The 11,355-nt window shown below is 35.5% G+C and overlaps 1 protein-coding gene across 7 annotated transcripts in view; it reads right to left on the bottom strand.

The window, feature by feature from the left end:
- Positions 1-418: 418 nt before the first annotated feature.
- The window catches only part of Ube2d3 (ubiquitin conjugating enzyme E2 D3), a 30,270-nt gene continuing 19,333 nt past the window's right edge, over positions 419-11,355 (bottom strand). For 4 of the 7 annotated variants that reach the window (XM_076575028.1, XM_015992571.3, XM_015992560.3 and 1 more), the window contains exons 5-9: positions 7,580-7,657; positions 6,532-6,637; positions 3,843-3,936; positions 3,328-3,377; positions 419-1,899 (exon numbers count right to left, since the gene is read on the bottom strand). In XM_076575028.1, coding sequence (XP_076431143.1) covers positions 3,329-3,377; positions 3,843-3,936; positions 6,532-6,637; positions 7,580-7,657 — 327 coding nt within the window. In that variant the 3' untranslated portion in view covers positions 419-1,899; position 3,328. The remainder of the gene's footprint in view (positions 1,900-3,327; positions 3,378-3,842; positions 3,937-6,531; positions 6,638-7,579; positions 7,658-11,355) is intronic. The other 3 variants (XM_015992586.3, XM_076575030.1, XM_076575029.1) reach the window with 1 other exon arrangement.

Here is an 11,355-nt window from a genome sequence, read left to right as displayed (position 1 = left end):
AATAACTGAATTGGTTATTTCCCAATGCAAATACTTATTACAGAATAAAGCCAGAACATCTTCAGAAGGCATGCACTTCACTTCCAGTTTAGAGAAGAACCTTAAAGTCAACAAATCATGTCCAAATTACATATTTAAATGTTTATAAAAAAATTAAGCTTTTACATTTATTTCTAGCTTTCCACATCTGTGTGCAGACAAGGAGTAAGATTGCACGTGAATATAAGCAGTGCAAAAATGTGGAAGTGGAGACATCACATGTGCTAGAAATCAAATACAAGACTACGAAATAAAACAATGGATAAATCAAATCTAGAAAAAAAGTGAAACTACAGGTTCAGAATTAGGGTGAAGAATGATAATGCCCTTATTACTACAGAAGATTTAGTGGCACAGATAGCACTTGTCAAACAAACAATCCAATAGCATTGACTTTTATTCATTCATGTTAAGTCACCTGAAATGGTATCTGTTGCATTTAAATGCTCATTAATGTAAATGGCTGAACAAATCCATCTCAATGGATAGTCAATATCCCACAGTTAAGTCACTTCAACACAGCCTCATGACAACTCCCACACCAAAACAGTACTTTATTTTGTAAATTTTGACCCATTATTACTCCCAAGTTATATATATATATATATATTTTCAGCTGTTAAGTGTACAAGATGAAGAAATTTTAGTTAGAAGGGGATGCACCTGGAAAATAAATTTCTTAAAACTCCATATACACGTTTCAAAACTGCTGAGTCCCAAGTCCATTTATGAACTCTAGGGCTGCCAGAATCATGTGCAGCATATTAAAGCTACACTATCTGAATAGCTTATTAATTCTGCATAAATCAGGTCAAGCAATGTGTCAACCTGTAACAGACTGTGCACTTTAACTGAACATGGCAATATATTCACTCTTTTGAACTTTACATCATCATTTGATGTCAAACAATGAAGCAAATCCCAACAGTATATACAAAAACAGCTTTGCATTTACAAAGGATTGTTTCCCATACTGATTAATCCAGGCAGCTAACTCATTGGTTTATGCAACTTTATTGAAGAAAAATAAATCAATTACTAGGAGAGCTATTAGTTGATCACTCATCCATTGACAACTCGCATCATTTATTCAGTGCTATATTAAACAGTATTGGAAGATAGATTAACTAATAGCTCCAAGCCTCCTAACAATTTAAATGAAAATTACAAAATGTTTTGAGACCCTATTTTGGAATACAAAGGGTGTTTGACTTCCAATTTCCATTCTCTGTAGAACAAGAACAGGTCATTCCTTTATTGACATGCATAAAATACATCACATTTTCTGTTCTGCTGATGCTATAATTCAATACCAATTCTCCAGCCACATCAGTTATGAGCATAAAGTATATCATGTAACCTCAAATCTCTAACAGTGGAAGGCTTAAACAAGTATGGATGCGCTAGAATAATGCTTCCTTTGATGTGACAGCTGAGCATCCATCTCCCTCCCCCTCAGATGGTTTCTTCAGCATGTTAGAGCAGTGAGGATTGGTTTAGTCTCATAACCAAGTTAGAGTGAAGACATTGGCCACATAATACACATGCTCCAGTTTTAAAAAAATTTCTGAATCTTGGGCAACTGTTCTCTTGTTAACTACTTTACAGTTTCTAAAAGCAGTTATTGTCCAAAGCTGGAAGAACTTAAGTCTTCTCAGATGAGCATGTGAATGAATGGAGGGAGGTAAACAAAAAATAAAATTAAAAAAGATGAGGTCTGATAGGGGAGCAGCCGGATAAGAAAATCAAAAAAGGAACAGTAATTTAAAGTTTATTCCAGCTATAATGCAGGTTATTCTGACTTTAAGGTAGCATCACATGGCATACTTCTGAGTCCATTCCCGAGATATTCTGTTGTACCTGTAAATAAACAAATAAGCTATTAAAAAATAAAACTGAAATAGAGAATTATTAGTATTGTAAAGGCAACGAGAACATTTCTATGTTACCCGTGGATTTATCATGTCACCTGTAATGGCAGAATAAGAGACAACAAGAGATAGAAATAGCAGCACCAGTATTCAAAGCAGTGTGGAAGATGAGAGCCACAAAATCAGTGTTCTCTTAATAAGACTGGTGCTGAGATTGGGAGGCTTAACAAGGACCTCCCCCATCAATGAGGTGGTATTCTATCAAACTTTCAAGTTGGTTGTATAGTCTGACAAATTTTTACACCAAAAAAACCCTCCAGTCTACTATTGTCAGAATATTATGTATACACATGTTGCATATCAATAGAAGTTTTGGCCAAGGTCAGAACTAATCATACATACACTGTTACTGAAAATTGAATCTGAAACCTAGATTGAGAAGTCAGTTGGGTATCGAAAGAAAATGCCTTTAAACTTAGGAGACATTGGAAAGGGTGATAAAAACAGTAATTTTCAAGGAGCAGGCTTCAGTGGTTATTTTAAAAGTTTAGTAGTAGTGACTGCTGTTAATCTCCACTGAAACCTGCTGAAGAATGGGACTCTCCAGGAGTGCAACCACATTTCTGTTCAAAAATAACAATTCATCAGTGAGCCAGGTTATTACTGAGGAAGATCACTAATACTGACCATTTCTCCCTATAGTACATACTCACATCATACAAGCTTTTTACTTCATCCCAACAAAAAAAAAAAAATGACAAAAGCTTAAGAAATGAGTATATAACAAAGGATAGTGGAAAACTTTTAACAATATTACTAGTTTCATCTCAAACCAAGTGTATACAGTTCAACTATTTTTCTACAGCTCAACATATAAAAAAACTTTTTTCTAGCAATTCAGAGTTACAGTGTTTAGAAAACCCTCTTCAAACAGCCAGCACTTTAAAACAAATGTTTTAGCATACAAAGAGCCACAAAATACAGCTAACATTAATTCATGCTTGTCAGTACTGAACATTTAGTTTGAAAGCTGAGGTTTAAGTGTTTTCCTTTATATTACTACTATCTTCCTGGTAAAATCTGAGTAAAACCACCACATTGCATAGTATTGAGACACAAGGTTTATAAACACCATAGTTATTTAATAAGGATACATTTCTACTATATAACTTTTATATACATATACACTATATACACATTTCAGCTATATAACTGCTTTGCCATGCAAGAATAATCTCAAGCAGTAATGAAGACTATGTATATACTTTCACACTAAGAGATCAAGCAGTTAAAGTAGTTTTCAGAAAACTGCCATATCTGTTACCTTTGGTTAGTTAATACAGTGCTTTAAAGCATGCAGCACTCAAGTGCTGGCAGTACCATAAATAAGCGCACCATAGAGTGCAGATCCTCTTACCCTACAACATAGCGTATTTCTCTGTCCACTCTCTTGCTAACCTATTGTACCTAATTGAACAAGCACACTTAGCATTAATTATAACATACGAAAGTTAAATGGTTAAGGTGAACATATAATTCAAATATTTAATACAGACCAAAAATTTTCCATTAGTACTAATTTTTTTTGAGAAACATTGAAGAAAAGTGCTTTATTTCCCCAAAAGTAATTATGCAAGTATTTAAAACATTAAAAAATAAACATTTCAAAAGAGCTACTCACTGTCATATACGCTAAGACCATTTATTTATTTGGCAGGGTCTCATTAGGTAGCCCACGCCAGCTTCAAACTTCTAAATGCTCCAGTCTCAGCCATTACGCTGGCCCTTACTGCTTTTCTTAATTGTGTTTTAGTAACTACCTTTCCAGAAACAAATATAAAAAAGTACTGTCACAAATTTCAGCAGAAATAAGTCCAAATTGTTAAATAAAACCACTGTTTACAGTCATTCGCTAAACAACTTCATACTTACTTATCTCTGTCTGTTTTATAGATCCGTGCAATCTCTGGCACTAGGGGGTCATCTGGGTTTGGATCACATAGCAGTGAACAAATGGATAAAAGAACTACAAAATAAAGACAATAAAGTTATGCAGTTTCGAACATGTGGATAAGCAAATGTTAGAACTTAAAAAACGTATTCTAGACCTCAAGTCATACTTTATTAGCCTGCACCATTCTCAAAGTGTTCTACAGAAAACAAGTTTCTATAAATAAGAACTTGTACAACTATTAGAAATGAAAGCCTGTTGGCATTAAAGCCAGTAATAATTAGGCCAAATGTTTTTAAAGTTAGTAGTCAAAAACAAAACACAAAAAAACCCCAAACCAAACAAACAAAAATGACCTATATAATGGGCTTCAATATTTAAGGATTTTCTGGGTACTTTGAGGGAATATAAAACTCTTAGTATTTTAAACAGTTATCACCATGTCCTATTATTTTTAGTGTCAAGGCTGAGCCAAAATAAACACCAAAAATCCCAAAGAGACCCATTCTTTGATCTACTGTAGAAAAAGTTTCTCACGAAAAATACGAGTTGCTTCACTCAATGCTTTATTTTCTGGAATCTGAAGTAGAAACCACTGTCCCTCGAGACTGGTGAAAATGAAGTGTACTTCTGTATTATAGTGAGCCTTCAGTTCTAACTCTTAATAAGGTCTGTTCTATATAGACCTCGAAAATGCCAAGTGTCATACAATACAGATTTTTTTTTGAGTACTTATTATGTTCTAGTCATACATATCAACACAAGCTATCATATATAAATGCCTGAAATGTTTTATTTAAACCACTGGATGAATAAAACAAAACAGCATTAGACAGTTAACTATCACATAAGCCAAAATTGTGTGTGTTAACAGCAGCAAACAATCTCAAATTCAAATGAGTGGGCATAAAAAAATTGTAACATACAGTAACTCAGAAAAAGGTCAGCTTCTAATTCTTGACTTGTTAGCTTAATGTCAAAAAACCAAGTAACTTTTAAGAACAAAAACCCATCAACTCAGTCTGCAATTGAAGAAATACAATTCAGAATCATGGTACATCTAGCAGTTAAAAAAATAAATAAAAACAGGAACCTGGCATTAAGATTATGAAAGCAACACTATTTGAAAAGAGATTTAAAATTTAGGTTAAAAAATTTAGTCTAAAGGAATAAAAACTGCATTTGGGAAATCTGAGTTTGAGGCCAGTCTGGTCTACAAAGCAAGTTCTAGAACAGCCAGAACTGTTAAACAGAGAAACTCTGTCTCGAAAAACCAAAACCAAAAGACAAAAATTGGGAAATATGCTGGACAGTGGTGGCGCATGCCTTTAATCCCAGCACTCGGGAGGTTGAGTTCGAGGCCAGCCTAGGCTACATAGTGAGTTCCAGGATAGGCCCCAAAGATACACAGAGAAACCCTATCTCGGGAAAAAAAAACGGGGGGGGGGGGGGGGAGATACTGCAAAGTCCCTCTAGAGAGTCAAAAGCATTTTAACAAGCATATAAAGAAATGTCTGTGCGATGTGCTGCCTGTAAACAAAACATACCTGCTTCACTCTGCATTTATTCACAAAACATTTTGGTAAAAAACTAGCAAGAATGATGCATTTCAGCATGGAGTCTGGAAATAATAATGGTTAATACAGAGGTGCTGACATCAGATTGTAATTATCAGCATTAAAAACCTGAAATATTAAGCTAATATCCAAGGCCCGTAAATTACTAAAAGGTAGAGTCTCATTAAAATGTTTTGTGTACAATTTAATTTGCAGAGTGGAATGTCAAAAACCACTTGTCATTTAGAAACCAGCAGCTGAAAGAGGAAACACTATCTCCATCTGGGGTATCCCCAGAGATCTGAGAACTTGTTAAGCATAACATTTCTATTTAAAGTAGATCAGACGACTTTATATAGCAATCTTCCCCAAGTTCCCTAATTATAGAGAATCATTATTAGACACAAAGCAACTATCATAGTTAAGTAACACCCAACTAAAGGTATTTTCAAAAACAGATACAGAAAATCCAAACCAGATGTCTACTAGAGTAGAAAGCTTAAAAGATTTTAAAGCTATATCATGTCTGGATATATTATCCTATCCTTGCTAAAAAGGCGGCTAATAGAGGCTAAAGAGATGGCCCTAGCAATTAAGAGCACATACTGTTCTTAGGGATAACAGTTTGGGTTCCTGAACACCCATTCTTGGTGTCTCACAGCTGCCTGTTAACTACAGCTGCTGGGATCTGGCATTCTCTTCTGGACTCCCAAGAGCACCTGCATTTACATGCACAGACCACCTACACACCCACAATTAGTTTAGTAACAGAAGAACAAAGTTTGTTAAAATTAATTTGAGAGCTAAGGCAATAGCTCAGTAGGTAAGAGCTCTGGCTATACAAACATAAAGACCTGATTTCAAATTCCCAGCTGGAAATAGCTAATTCTGTGTTCTTTTACCCCAGAGCATTGGTGGGTGGAGACAGGTAGACACAAATTATTTGTGCATGCTAGGCAAGTACTCTATATCAACTGAGCTATACCCCAGCCCTGCAAGCAACTTTTTATTAAAATGTTGGCACATTATCCAAGCAGATTCCAAGACAAAGCCCCTTAACTATTTAAAAAAATCAGAGTAGCTGAAAACTACTCCACTGAAACTACTATTTTACCTTTAGAAATAGTTAAAGCAGGAGACCACTGTGATCTTAGAATATCAAGACAAATGCTGCCATTACTGTTAATATTTGGATGATAAATTCTTGTTGTAAATGCAACCTAAAAAAACAAAACACACAGCATAACCTTTAGATAGCCTTTCCAAATAAAACAAGTACCTTAGAACTTAAAAAAAAAAAAAAATCAAGGCATAAATTCTAAATCATACCACTGGAAGGGAGAAGTGACATTACATACATATGAAAATCTCTTAATAAAACCAATTACTTTAGATAATAAAAGCTAATTTCATAGCATAAACCCCGAGAGGCAGGGAAAAGTCATTAATTTAGATCTGAAGGTTAACTCTGGTACTATAGAAACTATCAAAAGGCAATCTGTGAAAGGGCATTTAGGATACTCAAATTACACAGGTACATCATATTCTAATTGTATTTCCACTACAAATACAACAAATTAAAGAGTATAAGCTTTATAACCCAAAGGAGCTATATTACATTGCCTTTTTAACATGACTAAAGGTGGCTAGAAAAATATAATTTAATGCATATTATTTTCTAGTTATCCATATAGCGTGAATTTTATAGTTCCAAAAAGTCAAGGACCATATGCTCTGAACTCATTACTCTACTGCTTCAGGCTACAGAATACCGGGACTACAGGTATTTGCCTTTGATTCTATAGTTTGCTAGATTCTAATACTGTACTGCACTTGAGCACAGAAACATTTGAGCCTTGCCACTTCAAAAAGGCAAATCTTATCTACATTTACAGAATTCAAATCTGTGTCTAATTCTTAATCAGAAGTTAAGAATTGGTAATAGCTCAGTATGGTAGCACATTCAACCTTAGTCCTTAGAACTAGACAGAAAAATTCTAACAGGAGTCATAATGTAACTGCAGCTTAATTCTCTATGTATTATTTTTATTCAATACACAAAGCTTTAGCCTCAATTACTATGAACCTAAATTTCTATGAACACTCGATTCTTCTGAAACAATCCATAAATTACTAACAAATTTCTGAGGGATAATACTTGCCTTAGGTGGTTTGAAGGGGTAGTCTGTAGGAAAATGAATTGTCAAAAAGAATACACCACCTTGATATGGGCTGTCATTCTGTAAAGAGAAAAATAGACTTAATGTCAAGATAATTTTTAAAAGTCCATTTTTCTAATGAACCAGAATTATCTGCTGTTTACACTGCAAAGAAATTAAAATCCCAGCCCTTGTACTACTTTCGTTTTCTCAGCCAAGATCTTGTTTCCTCAAGCTGATCTATCTTATCCTTCTCAAGTACAGGATTATAGATAGATGCCACTAGAGCTCTCTGCAAAATGCTCACTTAAAAAAAAAAACAAAAAAAAACCCCACCTCAGGCTGCAAAACACATAAAAACTGCATAACAAAAAATTTAGGCAACCAAACGGTGGCATCACATGAGTTAGTGAAAATAAATCTATGGGGCTAGTGGGTGAGATGCTTCAGTTGGTAAAGGTTGCCTACCACCCACACCAGATGACCCGAGTTCAATCCCTGGAATCTCAGGCAAGGAATGGTTCAAAGAGAGCTGACTGTCATAGCTGTCCTCTACTTTCACATAGGCACCATGGCACATCCACACTTATGTGCACACTCACACATTATGTTGAATAAAATTAATTCGATAAAAGGATCCAATGCTGAAATTTAGGCAGAGCCAAATACTAAGCAACCTTAAGGGGTTAAAGTATTTCAACGATACACTAAAATTCCACCCAATCAAAACAAAACTCAAACCAAAGGAACAAAAAAATGAATTATTTTGAGCAACTGATTGACTTCGACCTTTGAAACTGAGAATTAACCAATTCTTTAGAATCTTTCTACTTTAGTTTTAAAGTTTCTTTTGCTCCCTTCAAGTATTTGTTCTCTACGGCATTCATGAAATTTTGCAAGTATCTACAGATCCATTTTTTGCTTCTAACCTCTGACCTCATATTTTACAGTCTGTTTTCTTCTATAGTGTATTTATTCACCCCTGGGCACATTTTCAAGCCTACTAAAATATATTATCTACTTCATGACATGCATTCTAATCTCAATACTTCTATGCCTTCCTCAATCCCACCCACTCTTCCTAAACCCCAAGACAAGGGAGAAAACTAGCTAATTCTTACACTCTCATTTGATTGAATTCCAAAGAACTTGAAGATTGTCAGGTATAGTGGTGCTTTTGCCTGCCATCTCTGTACTTGGAAGGCTGAAGCATGTACTTGGAAGGCTGAAGCAGGAGAATTGCTATGAGCCTGAAGGCAGCTTGAGATAGAAGGGTTTTAAGTTCTAGGCCAGGCTTGGTTACATAGAGCAAAAACCTGTCTTCCACCAAAAAAGAACTTAAAAAATTTCTTGCATTAGCTGCTTTTTGGCCATTGCTGCTGTTTGAGCTCAAAGTGTGACTATCTTTTGTCTATATGTTATGGCAATGGCTTATGAATGTATTTTCCTTTCGCTTTAAGCTTTACCTTCTAGTTTATTCCTACACTCTATTGTCAAAATGAATTCTTAGAGATACCACCATGTACCATAGCCTTTAAGTATACTCTACAGTACAGTGTCATGAAGGTAGTACAACTCTCACATTCCTTCCTTCCTCTATTTGGATATCCTGTCGTCTTATTGTAGTGGTATTTGCTCCACCCATGACCTTGGGCTACAGGGTCTGAAGGAGGCAGTACTTCTTACTGTTTTAAGTGACCCATTAAAAGGAAAGGGAGAAGGGTCACATACCTCTTCTCCCTGCTACCTGCGGGGTGAATTCACTCCTGGAGAGATCAGAGGACAACTTCAGCTGTCTACTCCATTCTGTATTTCTGAGTGTATTTCCTCAATTTCTATCTTATTCAATTCCTACTACCCATTACATAGATTCACGTGGATTGATCTTAGTTGCGCCCAAGTGACAAAAAGACCCCACACTCCCTGTGGCTCCTGCCCACAACCTCTGTAAAAGTTAAGCCATGCAAAGATGGAAATTACATAGAGTCTGGAATGTGTTGTCTTTGGAATTAACTAGAAAGAGACATTTGATTGTAAAAGCTGCTGAGTTAAACCAGTATGTGTATTTTAAAGGTATCCTGACTTCAAAATTCATGTCTAAGGATACACTGCTCTGGAAAAGAGGTTCTGCTTTTGTTTCCACATTAGATAAGAACCTGTGCATTGCTTCCAGGCTAATATGGTTTGATATACCAAGACTCCCTGAAAGGTCAAAATAGCCTCACAAACCACTACAGCCAAGATCCCCATAAACTTGCCAGTGCCTTCAACCAGCAGGAAGTGGTATGAGAAGTTACACCCAAATTCCCAAAGTATTGTTTATAAATGTTTATTTTTATTTAAAGGGGGTTGATTATAAATGCAATCTCTAAAGAGGTAAAGGGGATATAGATATGATAGGATAAAAGGGTAGATTATTGAATCTACTTTTAAAGAGCAACAACTTGTTTAAAATGTTTTACATTACTATGGATTTTGGTTTATTGATGCAAATTTGAAGTTGATTTTGTTATACTGTATATATTTCTATTCCTGTTTGGGGTATTATGTTTATGCAGCTCATTTCAAATTGTTGTATATAGTTGAGAAATACAGATTAATAATTGGTCATCTATGATAATCAAACTTGTAGTCATGTTAGTTTTCTACATATACATATATTTCAATTAAGTAGGTAATCTTCAAAGACTTCAATATGTTATATAGACTGGACATGCAGGACACATGGGAAAGTGACCACTAAAGTTTGCCTAAACAAAGCTAGATGGTCCTTTGGGTTGCTGCCTCACAGAGAGTCAACTGCTAGACATTCTGCAGGACACATGGAAAGTGACTGATGAACTTTGCCAATAGGCAAGAGAATCCTTCCAATTTCCTGCTTCACTAAAAAGTCTGCCAGAGACTCTAGGCCTGTAGGCTGAAAATGGATGCCCCAACATTGCAAAGAAACTTTGGGTGACTGTCCAGGCAGCCAGATGTCGCTGACATTTCTAGAACTTTAGAAGTTGCTTATAATGCACTTCCTGTTTACTTAGGTAGTATTATATCCTTATGGGGGCTTTGACGAAATTGAGGACTAGGTAGTAATAATTTTCCTTAGTCATGATAAAAGAGAAATTAGATATGAAACTTTTAGACTCAGAAATAGGATAGATGAAAGAATATTTTCTTTATTTGTTTTGCCAAATACAAATAGACTAGATACTGTAACAGTAATTCTTGCTTGATAACGGTTTAGTTATATATAATTTTATTATGTTAAAGTTAAAACCTTCCTTTTTGATTAGACAGAAAAGAAGTGCTGTGAGATGATTTTCTGTATACTGTGAGTATGTGTGGCTCCCAGTGGATAATAAAGCTGTTTCAGCCTATGGCAAGAAAGCTTACAGCCAGGTGGGAAATCCAAGTGGAGACACAGAAAGAAGAGGGGCGGAGTCAAGAGAGATGCCAGCTGCAGCCAAAGGAGTGACAAGATGTCAGCAGATAGGTGACACCATGGCCCTGTGGCAACATAGATTAATCAATAGGAATGGGTTAATTTAAGATAAAAGGGCTAGCTAGCCAGAAGCTGAAGCCATAGGCCATACAATTTGTAATTAATAATAAGCCTCTGAGTGATTATGTCATAAGCAGCTGTAGGACCAGAGGGCCAGAGGAACAACCTATGGTAGAAAAAACTGCTTCCTTAAAGGGAAGCTCATGATTGCTTTTCACTGCCATACAGAAAACAAAAACAGAGGAAATAAAAAGGATTTGGTGGGATCAGAGATGGTATACTA

This window comes from Peromyscus maniculatus, chromosome 6 (genome assembly GCF_049852395.1).
Source record: "Peromyscus maniculatus bairdii isolate BWxNUB_F1_BW_parent chromosome 6, HU_Pman_BW_mat_3.1, whole genome shotgun sequence".
Classification (NCBI taxonomy): domain Eukaryota; kingdom Metazoa; phylum Chordata; class Mammalia; order Rodentia; family Cricetidae; genus Peromyscus; species Peromyscus maniculatus.
This window is presented reverse-complemented; position numbering and strand designations above follow the sequence as displayed.